Below are 19592 nucleotides of genomic sequence, written 5' to 3'. Positions count from 1 at the left end.
CAGAGTCTGCTCATTTCTGGTCACTGCCCCATCCAACCCCAGGCCTTTACCCAAACCTACACCATCTAACATCCTTCCTGCAGAGAGCCTTCCTCCTTTCCCAACCCCTGCTTGAACCTCTTTCCTTATCACAGCAGGTGGAGTAGCAGGAAGGAGGGTAAGGGCTTGGTGATGCATTCTGTCTTGGATTGCAAAACGCTGATGAGAATTTTGGGGTGCTGAGATCTTAAAAACCTTCAGCTTAAAAACCAACAGCTGTAGACCAGAATGAGCAGGGCGATTTAACAATGGGAAGAAGCCCCAAGACTACGAGTCCTGGGGTGTCTGTCCCCAACAGGAGTTGGTCCTCTCTTTTGTTGTTTACATTAAAATCAAATACGGGGTACAAGTCCAAACTTGCAGCTCTGATTTGAAAAGTGAAGGTTACAGACCACACTTTGTGAAACTGATGCCCATCAAGTTGAACAATAGCTCACTATCCTACCTGTATAGTAATTTATTTTAAAAACAACTTCTAGTGTACAAATGCTCTTGTTATGGCAGGGCTCGCCTCTCCTCGAGGCTGCACATACAGCAAGCAATGCAACTGCACCGGTGTGATTGCACCATCTGGTGCTGCCCTGCGTGGAAGCATCGAAAGATTTTTTTTTTTTTCCTTACCTCAGAGCAAATTATATAAATGTTTAAAGCCCAACAATGTGGTTTCAAACAATCCCGTCTATGTCAGTCCATCGTTAGCAGCAGCTTCCCCCCCTAGCTTTGGGCAATTCCACCAACCTCGGCTGGTTTCCACAGGTTTAAGTTGGCTTGCAAGTTAATAGTGCTCTTAATAACACCTCACAAGTGCAAACTTGGCTGAATTTGTACAAATTGTATACCTATGTACATTAAGCCATATTGCAACAACTGCAGCAGGTAAAATGAAATAACAATAGCATGACCTGTGTAATCCTGATTCTTACGTTTGTAGCTCCAAAGCTGTTAATAATATGTAAAGTTAATTCTTGTCTGAACCTCATTTAAATAAAGCTAGCTGTACCACAGTGTAAATTGTCTGTTGGTAGTAATTGGGCAGACGAGTGCTTAAACTTGCCTGTTTTCTCCGTTAATCCAGGGCCCAGGTAAGCAATGCAACAAACTTAACTATAAAACAAATACAAAAGCTTCTTATTATAACTGACAGCTAAAGAAATACTGCACCCAAAACCACGCTAATGGTGCAAGGGGCATGCCTCCACAGAAGGATACTACATTGTTTCAGCGTATTGCTTTGGCCTCTGAAACTCTCATTTGAGACTGTGACTTCTGGCTTGTGCTTAAAGCTCAAAGCTTTCTCTAATCCAATGTACTGGGTTACTAAATTTGATTTTGTGTTTTTAAGGTAGATTTTCATTGATTAAATAAAGCTACAAATTTGTTCTAAAGTGTGTATGTGGGTTTTTTTCAGCTTGCTTAGTGTAAATTATTTTCTGATAGTTGCTTCATCTTCAGAGTTAGCTTTGCTCCTGACAGTTCGTTTGTTGTTGACTGACATTCAGTCTTTGTGAATTGAAGGAACTAATTACAGAATTAAACTGTGATTTGGTTGTAAGGTTCTTTGAAATAAGCATACTTAAGAAGTAGTAATAAGAATAAGGTACTTTAGAAGACTGTGAAGAAAAAAGCCTCAATATAAGTAACAGTATTCAGTGAGCCACAATGAAAAATGAGTAAATAATTCCCTGGCATAAATGAAGTATTAAAAAAACCCAACAAAACAACAATATGAACGTCCACCAAAAAAACAATGGCATAGAGTAGAAGATTAAGGACCTTAGACCCATAATGCATATCTTCTAGGCTCCCACACTTCTGCTTAGCTGGACTATACTCCTCATGGCACTGAATATTCAGAGGTCCTTGTGATTTATGTTCACAGACCTTGGATTTAAGACATGAAGCTTCTCCAGCCATCTATGTTCTATGGCTAAAGATGTTTAGCAGCATTTGTATCTCAAGGCTTGCATGGATTTCATACCTAAACTCATTTTGTAAAGCTACACATCTACCTTCCTATCGCAGCTAAAATGCTAAATCCAGTATCTGCAAATACTTACCTGCTCTGGTCACAGCAAACGCAGAGATGTCAAAGTGCTGCAGGATGCCTGTCCCTCCTCTTGCTTCTGTATTGCATCAGGGGGCTCATACTGCAGGTGTGCTGGTTTGACTGAATATAAGTTAATTCATGCAGTTAGAAACATTTCTTTTTCATAGCTAGTACAGTCATTATTTGGACTAAGTTTGAGAAAAAGAGATAACACCCCAGCACAGAGTTAATGTTTTTAATTGCTCTGCTATGAGATCCAAGGACATTCTGAGTGCTCCACCAACAGGTGTGAAGCATCGAGGAAGGGGGGCATGGATGGGGCAGCCCCTGACTGACATCCAGACTGATCAACAGGAGTATTCCATCCCATTAGCGTCATGTTTCATATCGAAGGAGAGTCGGGATCTTCCACTCTTTCTCCTTTGTTGGAGCTGGGACAGAGACCTGTTCAGGAGAGTTCTGTTCAGGACTTTCTTCAGTTTGGCCTTCTGCCATCCTGCCATTTTGCAGAGGCCTCTGGGCCTTTCTGCCTTTTTCCTCTTTTCCCTCTCTGGGATTGGTTGTTGGGACCAGGTGCTGTTTTCCTGGGACTGGCTGCTCAATGTGGACAGAGTTTGTGAAGAATTACATTAAGTATATTTTATATTCTATTTCTCTTATATATATATATGTTTACTAGTTGTTTATTAATATTTTGTTATTTTATTCAACTGTGTTTATCTCAACCCAAGTTTCTCCCTTCCCTTTTGATTCTCTCCCCTATTTGGAGGGTGGGAGGAGGGGGGAGTGAATGAGTGGCTATCCTAGTTGTATTGCTAGCTCGGGTTAAACCACGACAGCAGGTGACAGATCTCACTGCCCAGCTCTAACATCGGAGGTATAGATCAAACCAGTATCTCTCACCAGACTTTGTGTTCAAGGCGCACAACCTCTGCCAGTCCTTTTACAAGGTTTATTCATTTATACTATCCCGTTACTTGTTAACATGAAGTCCCTAAAAAGGCATCAAAGTAGGGATTAGAGACCCAGCCTCTTGCATGAGAGGTTTGTGTGCTGCTTTCTCTTTCGCAATGCTGTTTTATTGGCAATAGCTCAAGTATCCTGGCTATTAGCTCAAGCTATGGAAGCAGATCTGGCTTTCCAATTCAGATCCAGAGCATATGGGAGGCAGCTGTGCTCGTTAAGGAACCTGCACAGCTTGGATGCAGCAAGTGCCTGGGGATGGGCAGGCGGCTTGCCAAAAGCACAGAGGATTCCTGAGATGGTCATGTCTGGATGCCAAACACTGGATGTTTGTCATTCACACTGCCACAAGGGAGGGGAGCAGGCCTGAGGAGGCTGATGGCCCTGTAAGGAAGGATGTGGTTTGGAACGAGGAACAATGTGGAGCCAGGAGAAGGCCAGTGGAATTGACAGCACAGGGTTTGGAGTCCTGATTTCAGGGAGATGGATGAGATGTGGTAAAAGACTTTTAGCTTTGTGAACATTTTAAGATGCTACTAACAAGATGGAAGCTTGGCCACCACAACATTAATATCTGATTTAGGGCTGATGTCATTTCTAGTTGGACACTACATTTAGGCTTCACAAAAGTGAGAATGAAAGATAAGGATGCGGTAAAGGCCCGTAGCTGTTCTGGTCCAACATCCTCTTGAAAAAATAATATAAACTCTTTAAAATTTGAGGAACATTTTAAGTGTCTCCTGTTCCTCCTTGAAAAAGACATCCATTTCCAGAGCTTGAAAACCCCACATGTCTCAGTCCTTGCTGCTGGGACAGACAAAATGATGAAATGAGGGAAGCAGAAGTCTAATATGCCATGGGAGTTGCTTCCTGGGAATGGCCTCTGTGTGAAGTCCTGCAGCAGCTTGACCCTCTCCTCATAATCTAGCCGACCAATCTGTCCCTGTCCCTCCTACAAAAGCACCAGACTAGAAAGAATAACCTGCAAGACACCTTTTCTTCTAAGCAGCTAGACAAGAAGGGAATTGTAAAAATTTGCAAGGAGTTCACAAGCCAACTGCTGTCCTGAAAGGCAGACATCCCATGAAGCCTTTGGGAAGCAGCCCAACAGCAATCCCTGCCTTCTCCCCAGCACTACTGTCCCTATCTCATGGTCTCCTGTGGACCCTCAGCCTTGCAGTGCTGCAGCCTCCTCTCCCTTGCTTGAGCTATTGTCTCTGCTTGGTAAGCAGGTTCCTTGAGAACCTTTGAACCCATTTCTAGGAGATTTTCATCAAACAGTCCCACAGTTGGCATGTCTCCTGGTTTTGTTAAAGGAAGTTTTTTTTCCTTCTCCAGCGGGGTGATTGGACTAGATGGTCTTTTGAGGTCCCTTCCAACCCCTAATATTCTGTGACTGTGACTCTGTGATTCTATGATTCTGTGATGCGTTCCCAGGTTCTGTTGGCAAGAGGAAAGGGGAACCCCTAGCAAGCTGTGTCTCTAGCTGCCCGCCAGTTGCCTGCAAGGAGTCATGAGTGTCTTTTGAACTGTCCTCCACTCCTGCTGGCTTCTTGCTTCTGGTCTTTCCCACTTAGACCCAGCGTTACACACAGGCTTTCAGCTCTGGTTTTTTTCTGCCTTTGTCTGAGTCGTGCCAGATGGAGATAGAGATTTCCACATATCCAAGGGTAAGCATGTTGGCATTAATGCAGGACTGAAGAAGAATAGAAGGGAGACTTGATAGGCCTTGTTTCCACCAGAGATGCTAAGAAGAAGAAATGATTAGTGTTCAATTTCATAGCTGGTTCAGCCATTAAAAATACTCGTAGCGTAGATAAAGGGAAGAAATGTCACTGTCTTCACCCAGGAAAAAGAGTTAGACATCCATCTCTCTCTCTCTCTATCCTCTCTCTCTCTCTCTCTCTATCCTCTCTCTCTCTCTCTCTCTCTCCTCTCTCTCTCTCTCTCTCTATCCTCTCTCTCTCCCTAGGTTATATTAAAGTACCTCTTACTAAATAAGTATAAAATATGTGGTATGTACCCTAGTGTTTGAAGAAATGTCTCTAACTTTGTGAATTCCCATTAAGCCATGGTAAGCTTTCTGTTAAATTATATAGTTTGACAGTTCTTTCTGGACCTAAGAATAAACGAACACAGATATGAGAGTGGTTCTTTGGCTTTATCCTTGTGTAGTCTTAGTATACAACAACACAATGTTTGATTAATAAGACTCCCAAAATATTAATAAAATAAGCACATCAGTTTTTATTTGGAAACCATCTTAAAATTAAAAGAGAGTTCAAAAGTATTATTGCTACTTCTAGCTGTCCTTACAATCTTACTTCCCTTTACTGACTAAAGTGTTTTTGCAGTGAGTTATTTTTGGTTGTGGAGTGTTCTGGTGTTTGCGAGAGGTGTATTACCAATAGAGTAATAATCCTGGCTTCTTCAGAAGAATGTCCATTTCTTCTCACCCCACTCCCTCACAAATTACTTGGTTTGAACATCTCTGTTTTAAAATGTTCAGGGAGTTAGGATGTTATCAGAGGTCAGACTTTTAATTAGGAATTAACAATTAACGGAAATAATTTTAAACTCTTAGATAAAGGGAAAAATAAAAAGCTTTGTTTACATCAACTGAGAAACAACAACCAGTAGGCTGTCGATAGTGAATATAAACATAGTTTGCCCTCTACATAGCTATTAGAAGTCAGTATACTTGTAGATTTAGTTTTGCCTATTGTGTAGTTGTGTTTCAGCACTATCTAGAGTGCATTGTCTATGTGCTTATGAAGATGCTGTTCTTCTCAAAGGGAACATAGGCAAGCAGAATCAAGGAAGCATCTGGGCTGGAAGGGACCTCTGGAGATCAGGTGGTCCAGCCCCTGTGCAAAGCAGGGCCAGCTGCAGAGTAAGATCCAACTTAAAAGATGGATCAAATAAAAAAATCAATCACTTTGGGGAATTCGGTGATGCACGTACTTTTGAAAGCAGTGTCCACCATGCCTTTAGGCATCAAAGCAGCACCTGTACACTTAAAAGAAAAGGGCCGTGCCTTCTCCAAAGATGTTGCTGTTTAACATTGATCATTATTATTCTTTATTTTGTCATCTTCGCATTCTAACAAGGTTGGTCAGAGAGAAGAGCACACTTACTCATGCTCTTGCGCTTTCACCTATTGCACAAAATCAAGGGTCAAGAACAATGCTAAACTGAAACCAAGGCAGTATCCAAGCCCAAGAATCTTTTGGAGCCTTGAACATGCCATAGATTTTTATCTTCACGTGTTGTCCTGTTTCATCATCAAGCATGTTCATCGCACAGTTATTACTACAATTAAAATTCTCATTATAGGCAACAGCAGTTTTACCTGCTCATTTTTGTGTTTAAATGGAAGAACTTAAAGGCTCGGTGCCCTTGTTCCTTTCCACCCTTTCCCTCCAAAGTTACTTATTTGGGGCATGGGGAGCCTGCAATTTTGTGCTCTGAACTGGATGTGTGCTGGCTTCTTGATTGCTGCATTTTGGCGGGTTTAATGTAGATGCCAGTCTGTGAACTTAGGCAACTTGTGGCCAGAGGGAGCGACAGTATTAATACCTAAATTGTCCCAGCAAGACGGAGAGGATGGTTGCCCGTGTCCTGAAGGTAGAACTCAAGCAGTGCTCAAGAATGAGATTATGCAAACACAGACTTACGAGCAATTGGGGGTTGGATTTTACCTGCCTGCATAGTAACAACCTCATTAAGTGATGTGGAATTGCTGTAGATGAGGTTTCTGTTTGGCCATAGTGGTGATGTGATGTATGGGAGAATTACAAGATTTATGATCTTTAAAACAAATATGTTGTAATGTAACTGTTCTGGGGATTTTAAGTTTCCAGAAAAATACAAAATTTCCCATGGGCATTTTAACAAGTTATTGTTCTTTTGTGACAGAGCTGTAAATAAGATTTCTTTTTTGGCCATCATTTTAGATCAACACACTCTTCCTTTTTCCTTTTTTTTCCCCCCTTTTCCTTTTTTTTTTTCCCCTTTCCCCTTCTTTTTCTTTTTTTTTTTTTTCCTTTTTTTCGAGGGTCTTGCTGCATCAGGATACTGAGCTTTGCTTCAGGGGTAATTACATACATTGTTCTGTGTATTCTTTGAGTAATTATAGGACAGAATTAATTTTTTTTCTCGCAGTTTTTCTTAAAGTAAAAAAGATAAACCTTACACAACAATAATGACAACAACAAAAAGCCTAAACATAAGCCTTGTGCCCGCCCGCCTCCCCCCGCCCCCCCCCCCCCCCAAAAAAAATGAAAGAAAGAAAGAGAATGAGAGAATATAAGCTCAAAAGGTATATTTGCAAATAAATTTTGGAAAGACCTATACACTGATATAAGGAATGAAAGGAATTTTGGTAATCTTAGAGCAAAAACTGGTCCTTAAAAAAAAAATTAATAACAGCACGTGGAAGAGGCACACAGATAATAGAACACATCTGTTTTGGAAAGTTTAATAGAAATGAAAAAAAATCAATATATTTACATAAAGGTATAATATAACATTAAATTGAGAAGGAAACTAACTTTTTTTTTTTTTTAAATTAAAAAAAACAGTTGGACAGACAGAACATGCCAGTGTAACTCTGAAGGAAGAAGCTGAAACTATGGAGACAAGTCCATCTGTTGCAAGCACCAAGGATGGTGTAGATGCTGAGAAAGACGATGACGACGATGCTTATACAGTTAAACAGTTGCCATCTTCGGAAGAAGACGCGGAAAACCTTGACCAGGCATCTGAGCCTCAGTCTTATGATCTGGGTTTTAAAAAGGTTTTTAAATTTGTTGGATTCAGATTCACCGTGAAGAAGGAAAAGACAGGGAAATCGGAACCAGTTCAGCTGCTTACTGTAAAAAAAGAAACACGAGTCCATGAAGGAGCTGGTGATGAAAAAGAAGTCAGCTCAGAAGAAACAGCGATGCCTGAGGATGCATACTGTGCAGAAGACAACACCAAAGACACATTGAAAAATGAACAAACAGAACCTGAATCTCCTAAAACACCAGAAGCAAATGAGATTTGTTCTGAATCAGCTGCCTTAGCCACTGATACTACATCACCATTAAGAAGATTTTTTACTCAGGGATGGAGTGCATTTAGAAAAAAGAAGAGTTTCAGGAAGCCTAAAGAAGATGAACTACAGTCTCCTCCACAAGAAGAGGAGCAAGAAAAAGAGGGCTCAACATTAACAACTGAAACCAGTGAAAAGGAGGAGAAATCTGAGTTCGAGAAGCAAGATGAAGAGAAGAACATGACAGCAGTAACTGCTGAAGTGCACGAGAAGGAGCAAACTGAAGGTGAAAAGCAGGAGTCAGAAAAGACTGTGGCAGCCATAGGAGCTGAAGCATGTGAGAAGGAAGAGCTAATCAGGCATGATGAGCAGGGACAAAAAGAGGATGTAGCAGCAGCAGTTGTTAAAGAAAGTGCGATGGAGAAAAAAGCTGAAGAAGGTGATCAAGAAGGAAACCTGGTGGAAGTCTCAGAAGATCTTGGTCAAAAGGAAGAAAAAACTGAAGAAGGAGGAAAGGAAAGTGAGGTGACAGAGAAACTACTAAAAACAAGGTCAGTGGTACCTGTTATCACTGACAGTGTGAACGGAGAACTGAAAATGTCCTCGGAAGTACTACCTGTGGGAGAAAAACTGGAGTCAACTGGAGCCAAGTGTGAAACAGAGGACAAAAATGAAATGGCTTCTGAAGAGAAACTTGAAGCAGGATCTTTGGCTATTGAATTTTCTAGTGAAGAGCTCAAAAAATCTGAAGGAAGAGAAGGAAATAAACCTTCTTCACTGGGGAAAGAAACTTCCGATGAAAAAATAGAGGAAGCAGAATTGAAAATTTCACCCACATCAGAAGACACAACTGGAAAGTTAGACACACAAGGAGAAGCTCAAGATAGAACCACAGAGAAGAAAGCAAGCGAAGAGCATGAGACAAAACTGACTCTGGGTGCTCCTGAGTTGAAGTCCTTTTCTACTTCTGAATGTTCTGTTGACACGGAGGATGATCAACAGACAATCAAACCCACTGATGAAGGTCTACAGGGAAAAACTGGCATAGTTATGACTGATACTGTCAAACCAGATGAAGTAACCACAGAAATAACTCCTGAAGAGGCAGCTGGAAAGAGGCCTCCAGAAGGTATCACAAATGAAGCTGAACTGTTGTCTTCTCAAGAAAAAACTAAACCACAAGGCAGCCCTTTAAAGAAACTCTTTACGGGGACTGGATTAAAAAAACTGTCTGGGAAGAAACAAAAAGGCAAAAGAGAAGAATCTAAGTTAGGGGAACAGGGTGAACCAATTCAGCACTTATCAGATTCCCCAGATAGCCCAGAGGAACAGAAGGGGGAGAGTTCTGCTTCTTCTCCTGAGGAGATGAATGAAATTCCTTCTTTGGAAAAATCTGCAGATGGAATGCAAGTCACTGAAAATGAAGAAGCTGCAACTTCAGATGTGGAGCGAAAAAGAGAAAGTGTCACAGCCTGGGCGTCATTTAAAAAGATGGTGACTCCCAAGAAACGTGTCAGAAGACCTTCTGAAAGTGATAAAGAAGAAGAAATTGATAAGACAAAGGATGGTGCAGTGTCTTCAACTGAAAATGCTGTTGATGAAAAGCAGGGAGAATTCAAAGAAAATGGGATGGACCAGAAACCAGAGAAAGCCACGGAAGAGCCCAAAAGAAAGGTTGACACCTCTGTGTCCTGGGAAGCTTTTATATGTGTAGGTTCTTCAAAGAAAAGAGCCAGGAGGAAATCATCATCATCTGATGAAGAAACTGAACATAAACTTGCTCAAGAAAGCCAAAAAGTGGAAGAACCTGGACAGACCAAAGAAACAGTAACAGATGCAATTCTTACCAGCTCTCAGGAGAGTGATCAAGGACAAGGGAATTCTTCCCCAGAACAAGCCGGAAGCCCATCTGAGGGCGAAGGTATTTCAACATGGGAATCCTTTAAAAGGTTAGTCACTCCAAGAAGGAAATCCAAAACCAGAATGGAAGAGAGGACTGAAGACTCTGTGGTGGGATCCAGCCTGGAGCATTCAACATCAGATGGTGAGCCTGGAAAAGATGAATCATGGGTTCCATTTAGAAAGCTGATGCCTAGGCGTAGGAAGAAAAAGTCAGATCGGAAGCCAGAGCCAAATCATCTTAAACAAACAAGAGAAGACATGGCAGAAACAGCTGAAGAAGATTCAGATATTCCAGCTGTTGTTCCTTTATCCGAATACGAAGCAGCAGAGCAGGAAAAGATGGAAGCCCAACAAGCAAAAGATGCTGAAGCGATGAGAGAACGAACCTCAGAGGAAGAGAGAGCAGAAAAATTAGAGGAGAGCCTAAGAATTGAGCAAGGACATGAAGGGCTGGTACATGTGGTTACTGTTACCGTTGTGGAAGGGGAAAGGGCAATCAGCAGTATTGAAGAAAGGTCACCATCTTGGATATCTGCTGCTCTGACAGAGTGCATTGAGCAGGCAAAAGAAGAGGAAGAGACGGAAACTGAGAAAACATTTGAATCAGATGTTCTTGTGGAAGAAGCAGTGGCAGCTGCTAAGACAGAGCCAGAGATGAGAAAGGATCGAAGTGATGACACCACAGCAAGTGAGCTAGAGCTAACCTCCGAAGCAGTGACAGCTCTGGAAGAGACAGCAGAAGCTTCCTGTGCTGAAGGAACAATGGAAGTGTCCCTTGCTGAGGAGACAACTGAGATGGTTTCTGCTGTTTCACAGTTGTTAGAAACCCCAGACACTACAGAGGAAGTTACACCTGTACAAGAAGTAGAGGCCACTGAACAAAATTTGAAAGAGTTAGACAAACAAACACAAAAAGTTCTTCAGGAAGTTGCTGAAAGAGTAAAGTCAGCAGATGCAGCCCAGCTGGTTAGTGAAAGAACCATGACAACAACTGTAATTACAACAGTGCAAGAAGAAATTGATTCAGAAATGAAAGATGATGCTGAAGATGGGCAAGTTGTAGGTCAGGCAACTGTTTTGCTTGACCAGTCCTTGAAAAAAGAGGAACATAAAGATGACCTCCAGGCACTGGGAAGTGCAGGGAGCATTCAGGACCAAACTGGACTTGAAGAGAGTGTCCTTCTGGAAGGTTCTGAGAGAAGTGGACTATCTGCTGGAGCAAAAGAAAGCACAGAAGGATGTGAAAATGTAGATGTATCTAGAGAGGAAAGCCAGTGTCAGGCACGTGAGGAACCAGTTGTAGAAGGCCATGAAGAAATATCTGAAGCTCAGAGAACAGTAGAGGAACCTTCATCACAAGACAGAGACCCTCACATTGTCAAAGCAGTCACTCCTGAAGAAGAGCCATTTCCAAAGCAGGAGGCTTCAGAACAAGAAAAACTACCCATGACGGATTTCGCAGTAGATGAGGCAAGAGATGAATGTATTCCAGGAGTGCGCGCTGCGGTAGGTATTACATATAACACCAAGGTTCATCTGTCAAAGGAAAAAATCCGCAAGCATTAGCTATTATACCTACTTTAGATCCAGGTAGTAGCAATATTACTGCCAGGGTCCTTTTTTGTGCAGCCTGAGGCAACTGAAGTTTGTTTCCAGTGAGACAGACACACAGATGTCCATAAGCAGCAGCCACTGAGGCTTGTATGCAGATTGAGGTGGATGCAATTCCTGCAGAAATGGGTGGGAGATGGTTTGTGTGGATCGGAAGGTGCTGCAACAATTGCAATGAGGGCTCCTGCACAGCACAATGTGACTGAAGATATTATATGAAAATATGTGATACATATGTGATCTATATGGTACCATACATAGCAGGTGGTATCTTCAGTCATAGGCAGAGGTACGATTGTAGCTGAGGTACTTGTGCAAAGCGGGGGAAATAAATGACCCCAGTATCTCCAGCTTTAAATGTGCGGGAGTTCTTGTGGCTGATGTGTCCCTGCCTTCCTCTGTACCTCCCCACCAACTTGCTGGCTTAGTCTTTGTTTCAAGTGCTGCTGGTTATCCCTTGCTTTAGGCTGCCCTTTGTTTAATGAGCTGTGTGTCCTGAGAAACTGAACATGAGCTGGAATCTTGGTGACCCACTGATCTCAGTGTCATCATCTCGTGCTCTTCCCATAACCATACTCCTCTGCTTGTTTTTTCTGGTGCTTTTTCACGCAGAACACTTCTGGTCACTCCCTGTTCCTACCCTTTATCACAGGTCTGTTGCAATTCTCCACAGGTGCAGGACAAGATGGAGTATGAAACCTCTACCTTGGGGCTTCCACCTGAAGAGCCTGTGCAGCTTGAAGGAGAGGGCAAAACCCTCACGATGGGACCAGAATGCACAGAAGCAGCTGTCACTGTGGTCCCCATGAAACCTGAAAGACAAGATGAAATTCCTGACTTAGACTCTCAGGAGCAAACTTGTACCAAAGGAGTTCCTGGCAAGGCACCTGCCCAGAGAGAGGAAAAAGAAGATGATGCTGTGCTCCTTGGAGAAGAAAGCACAGAAGTTGCTGTTGCTGAGGTTCCTCTGCAGAACGAAGTAAAAACCTCTGCCCTTCCTTCAGAAGCAATTGGCTCAGAGGCAGCTGCAGATGCTGAGCAGAGTGTGAGGGATGGGGATGGCAGGCAGATTACAGCAAAAGATCCTGTGCCCTTTGTTGAGCCACAATGCAGAGAAAAAACAACTGAAATCCCCTCCCAGAGTGATGAAACTGAGGGTGGGAAAATGGAAGGGGCTGTGCCCAAAACTGAAACACACTTCGAGAGGGGTACCCCTGTCACTGAGGCCCCCACGCAGATTGAAGCAGACAGTGTATCTAATGTAGCGTCAATATGCCCAGATCTCCCTGAAAATGGAAGCACCATCCTCACTGACACAATTGCTAAGAAATGTGAAACACTAAGCAGCTTAGCTGAAGAAGAGACTGTGGAAAAAGAAGAAAAACTTGCAGAAACCTCCACCTGTCAAGACTTTCAGAAAGAAGATAACAAAAATGAGCACTCGATGGAAGGAGCCAAAGAAGTATTTGAATATGGAAAAGGGGAGGCTGTGAGAGGTGCTGAATGTTCAAGTGCTGTCCAGCAAGAGGTTTTAACTGTGCAAGAGGAAGGCTCTGACTCAGCCTTCCCACAAGCTAGAGGCTTGGAGGCTCTCACGGTGCCTGTGCCTGTAGCAGCTGCAGCAGCTGAAGAGCACATCATGGCAGAAACTGTGACACCCGCAGACACAACATCTGAAACTGTACAGCCCTTGGCAAACACAGCAGAACAAATGGCTTCTGAAGGAGTCCCAGTTGCTACTATTGACTTTTCAGGCTGTGGGACTGCAGAGCTTGGTAGTGCAGGAGCACCTGAGCCTCAAGTATCTCCCACTTCCATGAATGGAATGTTAGAGGAGCAAGAGAGGCCCCAGAGTACAGAGCAACCCAAACAAAATGGTATTCCTCTAATTCACAGTCTGTCTCTCACCCACACAGAATTTGAGGACGTTGTTCAGTCTGTGAGTATAGAGTCTCGGAGCACGAAAATTGTATTCAATGCCATTGAGACAGCTGTTCACAAACTTGCAGAAACAGAAGAGCCAGCTGCCTTTGAGCCAGAGCAGTGCATTAAGTCCACAGGGAAAAGCCCATCAGATACAAATATACCTGAGCTTCTGGAAAGTACGCAGGTGGATCATCAGATTCCAGTAGGCACGGAAGAGATATGGAATAATGAACAAGAGCTCCGGCAATCACGAATAGTGAAAACTGCTACAACAGCAGAGTCTGCAGAAATTCATGTACCTGTGGAAAAGACAAAAGACATGCTGTTAACTTCGGAGGTGCTGGAAGATGGACAAAGTGAGAATTCTTTAACAATTGTGACTAGCCCTGAAGACATTTCAAGGGGAAGTGAGAGACTTCAGAAATCAACACTAGAACTAAGTACTTCAGAAAATTCGACCAAAGACCCGGTTGGCCGGATTATGGAAATACCAGACCAACATACAGGTCAGCAAATGTGCAGAGAAAGTGAAGAACAACAACATCCCCTGCCAGTGGAGGATGGAAAAACACAGACATGGGAGAATGATAGTTGCCAAGAAGCAACATCTTGTGATAGTCCACAAAGTCAGAACTCAGTGGCTCCTGAGGCCTTGAATGTAAGCAGCATTTTTAGTCAGCAATTTCTTTTTTTTCATAGTAGTTTTTGGAGTCTGTAAAACTGTCTTGTTTTTTTTTTTTAATTCTGGTGAAAGACTGCTCCTCAGTTTAACCAACAGGCCACAGATTATCTATATATATATATTTTTTAATCATTATTTCTTTTCCCCCCTCACTTTACTGCCTCTATCTTGGCTAACACTTTCTTTTCTGTTCTGTACAGCTACCCTCATTTTAATGGACTTTGACTTGGCCTGTAGTTTAGGGTGATATTTCTGGGAGGCAGAAATGTGGTTTCCAGCTTTGCTAGATACACACTCATATGGCACGTGTTTAACGTATGGGATTTAATCTGCAAACATGTTTCCTCTTTAACAAAGCTCTTTGTAAAATCCTAAGGGATGTGAGTGTCACCTTCCATGATAAACCTGGAGTGCCCCATGTACTAAAGCTCTTTGCACTTCAGTGAAGTCTGAATCAGAAATGATAGGTACAACTTCTCCTTAGGATGTTTACTATGCTTGCTTAACTAAGTCATGAGACCTTTATCTCTATCTTTGAGAGCTGCTTGGGAAAATAAGATATTTTTGAGAGAGTAAGTTGTCATTAATATGGCTTTTTTTCACTGTCGTCTTTCTTTCAGATGTGCTAAGCATCCATGCGGCGTTTGGAGAGATGCCAGTCCTAGAGAACAACTGACAATCCTGCAGCAAAACCAGGAGCTTTATTCACTACCCTTTATTCTTGGATGTTAACATTTGCTTTTTTGAAGACTTCACCCTTTTTGTCATTTCTATGAAAAAAAAAAAAAATGGCTTTAATGTTCGCTATATCTACACGTGTGTTCCACTTGAAGGGCATTTGCCTTTGCCCAAAATATACCATTTAGACTGGAGATACACAACTGAGTGAATGGACAGACCATTAAATTTGTGCCACAGTTTTTACCCCACTTAACGTGTGTCTTGTCTGTCCCACCTCCTTGAATCCTTTAGCTCATCCCTTAATCCTCCTACCTTTCTGCAGTCCCCTCTACTCCCCACATCTTCCCTAGCTGCCTTGATTTGACCTGCAAGTGGCTGTAGATGCTGCTTGATTCATGTGTGAGGAGGAGAAGGAAGGCTGGCTGATGAGAACACATGAGACTTCTGGCTGAGTAGCAGACTTGTCTTCATCAAACAGCAGGAACTGGATCACACACAAATTCTTGAGCAAGATACTCAAGATTGCTGCCTTTCAGTCCCATTCAGGTATCTCTATCCATCCTTCAGTTGTATCTGTGCAGGCCTGATTTAGTCAGAAATGACTTCTACAGTGTAGCTTGAAAGGAGATTGAGAATACCCTTCTTCTTTTGTTCCAGACTTCAGGTCTCAGGACTAGACTGTAATGTGTTGAATATTTATATGTATGTCTTAAACCCAGTTCTGATTTTAATGTAGAGCTATGATACTTCTGTACTATTTAGGTGTACCCTTAAATGAATTTTGTAGAGTAGCTTGGAGCGGAAATTGATACCATTGGAGCGGAAATTGATAACATGTACTTTCCTATTTATTGTTCCAGGTTTTTCCCCTTGTAAAATCTCTCAAAAACTTGGCTGCCTTGCTTTGAATATTTATATGTATATCCTAAACCCAGTTCTGATTTTAATGTAGAACTACAATACTTCTAAAGACAAAAGAGGCCTGACCTGTGTCAGATCCACCAACCACTTCTACTCGCAGTCTTCCCTCATTTCTGAGAATCCCATAGACTTACCATTTCCCTGCTGTCTCGCTCATGTAACAACCCTCAAGTCACATCCCTCTCGTTTCAGAGTCTGCTCATTTCTGGTCACTGCCCCATCCAACCCCAGGCCTTTACCCAAACCTACACCATCTAACATCCTTCCTGCAGAGAGCCTTCCTCCTTTCCCAACCCCTGCTTGAACCTCTTTCCTTATCACAGCAGGTGGAGTAGCAGGAAGGAGGGTAAGGGCTTGGTGATGCATTCTGTCTTGGATTGCAAAACGCTGATGAGAATTTTGGGGTGCTGAGATCTTAAAAACCTTCAGCTTAAAAACCAACAGCTGTAGACCAGAATGAGCAGGGCGATTTAACAATGGGAAGAAGCCCCAAGACTACGAGTCCTGGGGTGTCTGTCCCCAACAGGAGTTGGTCCTCTCTTTTGTTGTTTACATTAAAATCAAATACGGGGTACAAGTCCAAACTTGCAGCTCTGATTTGAAAAGTGAAGGTTACAGACCACACTTTGTGAAACTGATGCCCATCAAGTTGAACAATAGCTCACTATCCTACCTGTATAGTAATTTATTTTAAAAACAACTTCTAGTGTACAAATGCTCTTGTTATGGCAGGGCTCGCCTCTCCTCAAGGCTGCACATACAGCAAGCAATGCAACTGCACCGGTGTGATTGCACCATCTGGTGCTGCCCTGCGTGGAAGCATCGAAAGATTTTTTTTTTTTCCTTACCTCAGAGCAAATTATATAAATGTTTAAAGCCCAACAATGTGGTTTCAAACAATCCCGTCTATGTCAGTCCATCGTTAGCAGCAGCTTCCCCCCCTAGCTTTGGGCAATTCCACCAACCTCGGCTGGTTTCCACAGGTTTAAGTTGGCTTGCAAGTTAATAGTGCTCTTAATAACACCTCACAAGTGCAAACTTGGCTGAATTTGTACAAATTGTATACCTATGTACATTAAGCCATATTGCAACAACTGCAGCAGGTAAAATGAAATAACAATAGCATGACCTGTGTAATCCTGATTCTTACGTTTGTAGCTCCAAAGCTGTTAATAATATGTAAAGTTAATTCTTGTCTGAACCTCATTTAAATAAAGCTAGCTGTACCACAGTGTAAATTGTCTGTTGGTAGTAATTGGACAGACGAGTGCTTAAACTTGCCTGTTTTCTCCGTTAATCCAGGGCCCAGGTAAGCAATGCAACAAACTTAACTATAAAACAAATACAAAAGCTTCTTATTATAACTGACAGCTAAAGAAATACTGCACCCAAAACCACGCTAATGGTGCAAGGGGCATGCCTCCACAGAAGGATACTACATTGTTTCAGCGTATTGCTTTGGCCTCTGAAACTCTCATTTGAGACTGTGACTTCTGGCTTGTGCTTAAAGCTCAAAGCTTTCTCTAATCCAATGTACTGGGTTACTAAATTTGATTTTGTGTTTTTAAGGTAGATTTTCATTGATTAAATAAAGCTACAAATTTGTTCTAAAGTGTGTATGTGGGTTTTTTTCAGCTTGCTTAGTGTAAATTATTTTCTGATAGTTGCTTCATCTTCAGAGTTAGCTTTGCTCCTGACAGTTCGTTTGTTGTTGACTGACATTCAGTCTTTGTGAATTGAAGGAACTAATTACAGAATTAAACTGTGATTTGGTTGTAAGGTTCTTTGAAATAAGCATACTTAAGAAGTAGTAATAAGAATAAGGTACTTTAGAAGACTGTGAAGAAAAAAGCCTCAATATAAGTAACAGTATTCAGTGAGCCACAATGAAAAATGAGTAAATAATTCCCTGGCATAAATGAAGTATTAAAAAAACCCAACAAAACAACAATATGAACGTCCACCAAAAAAACAATGGCATAGAGTAGAAGATTAAGGACCTTAGACCCATAATGCATATCTTCTAGGCTCCCACACTTCTGCTTAGCTGGACTATACTCCTCATGGCACTGAATATTCAGAGGTCCTTGTGATTTATGTTCACAGACCTTGGATTTAAGACATGAAGCTTCTCCAGCCATCTATGTTCTATGGCTAAAGATGTTTAGCAGCATTTGTATCTCAAGGCTTGCATGGATTTCATACCTAAACTCATTTTGTAAAGCTACACATCTACCTTCCTATCGCAGCTAAAATGCTAAATCCAGTATCTGCAAATACTTACCTGCTCTGGTCACAGCAAACGCAGAGATGTCAAAGTGCTGCAGGATGCCTGTCCCTCCTCTTGCTTCTGTATTGCATCAGGGGGCTCATACTGCAGGTGTGCTGGTTTGACTGAATATAAGTTAATTCATGCAGTTAGAAACATTTCTTTTTCATAGCTAGTACAGTCATTATTTGGACTAAGTTTGAGAAAAAGAGATAACACCCCAGCACAGAGTTAATGTTTTTAATTGCTCTGCTATGAGATCCAAGGACATTCTGAGTGCTCCACCAACAGGTGTGAAGCATCGAGGAAGGGGGGCATGGATGGGGCAGCCCCTGACTGACATCCAGACTGATCAACAGGAGTATTCCATCCCATTAGCGTCATGTTTCATATCGAAGGAGAGTCGGGATCTTCCACTCTTTCTCCTTTGTTGGAGCTGGGACAGAGACCTGTTCAGGAGAGTTCTGTTCAGGACTTTCTTCAGTTTGGCCTTCTGCCATCCTGCCATTTTGCAGAGGCCTCTGGGCCTTTCTGCCTTTTTCCTCTTTTCCCTCTCTGGGATTGGTTGTTGGGACCAGGTGCTGTTTTCCTGGGACTGGCTGCTCAATGTGGACAGAGTTTGTGAAGAATTACATTAAGTATATTTTATATTCTATTTCTCTTATATATATATATGTTTACTAGTTGTTTATTAATATTTTGTTATTTTATTCAACTGTGTTTATCTCAACCCAAGTTTCTCCCTTCCCTTTTGATTCTCTCCCCTATTTGGAGGGTGGGAGGAGGGGGGAGTGAATGAGTGGCTATCCTAGTTGTATTGCTAGCTCGGGTTAAACCACGACAGCAGGTGACAGATCTCACTGCCCAGCTCTAACATCGGAGGTATAGATCAAACCAGTATCTCTCACCAGACTTTGTGTTCAAGGCGCACAACCTCTGCCAGTCCTTTTACAAGGTTTATTCATTTATACTATCCCGTTACTTGTTAACATGAAGTCCCTAAAAAGGCATCAAAGTAGGGATTAGAGACCCAGCCTCTTGCATGAGAGGTTTGTGTGCTGCTTTCTCTTTCGCAATGCTGTTTTATTGGCAATAGCTCAAGTATCCTGGCTATTAGCTCAAGCTATGGAAGCAGATCTGGCTTTCCAATTCAGATCCAGAGCATATGGGAGGCAGCTGTGCTCGTTAAGGAACCTGCACAGCTTGGATGCAGCAAGTGCCTGGGGATGGGCAGGCGGCTTGCCAAAAGCACAGAGGATTCCTGAGATGGTCATGTCTGGATGCCAAACACTGGATGTTTGTCATTCACACTGCCACAAGGGAGGGGAGCAGGCCTGAGGAGGCTGATGGCCCTGTAAGGAAGGATGTGGTTTGGAACGAGGAACAATGTGGAGCCAGGAGAAGGCCAGTGGAATTGACAGCACAGGGTTTGGAGTCCTGATTTCAGGGAGATGGATGAGATGTGGTAAAAGACTTTTAGCTTTGTGAACATTTTAAGATGCTACTAACAAGA

The 19592-nt window shown here is 42.4% G+C and overlaps 1 protein-coding gene across 1 annotated transcript; it reads left to right on the top strand.

Moving 5' to 3' along the window:
- Positions 1–3467: 3467 nt before the first annotated feature.
- Positions 3468–15854, top strand: LOC135986934 (A-kinase anchor protein 12-like). Its single transcript, XM_065631489.1, has 4 exons — positions 3468–3546; positions 7633–11495; positions 12274–14184; positions 14829–15854. Exons 1-4 carry the CDS (start codon positions 3468–3470, stop codon positions 14835–14837), a joined length of 5862 nt encoding a protein of 1953 aa, XP_065487561.1. The 3' UTR covers positions 14838–15854.
- The last annotated feature ends 3738 nt before the right edge of the window (positions 15855–19592 follow it).

The sequence above is a fragment of the Caloenas nicobarica genome, chromosome 3, assembly GCF_036013445.1.
Source record: "Caloenas nicobarica isolate bCalNic1 chromosome 3, bCalNic1.hap1, whole genome shotgun sequence".
Lineage (NCBI taxonomy): Eukaryota > Metazoa > Chordata > Aves > Columbiformes > Columbidae > Caloenas > Caloenas nicobarica.
This window is presented reverse-complemented; position numbering and strand designations above follow the sequence as displayed.

Coding starts and splice junctions, on each gene's coding strand:
- LOC135986934 (XM_065631489.1), top strand. CDS start 3,468: ATGTGGAGCCAGGAGAAGGCCAGTGGAATTGACAGCACAGGGTTTGGA. Junction 3,547..7,632: donor AGGGAGATGGATGAGATGTG/GTAAAAGACTTT, acceptor TAAAAAAAACAG/TTGGACAGACAGAACATGCC. Junction 11,496..12,273: donor TTCCAGGAGTGCGCGCTGCG/GTAGGTATTACA, acceptor AATTCTCCACAG/GTGCAGGACAAGATGGAGTA.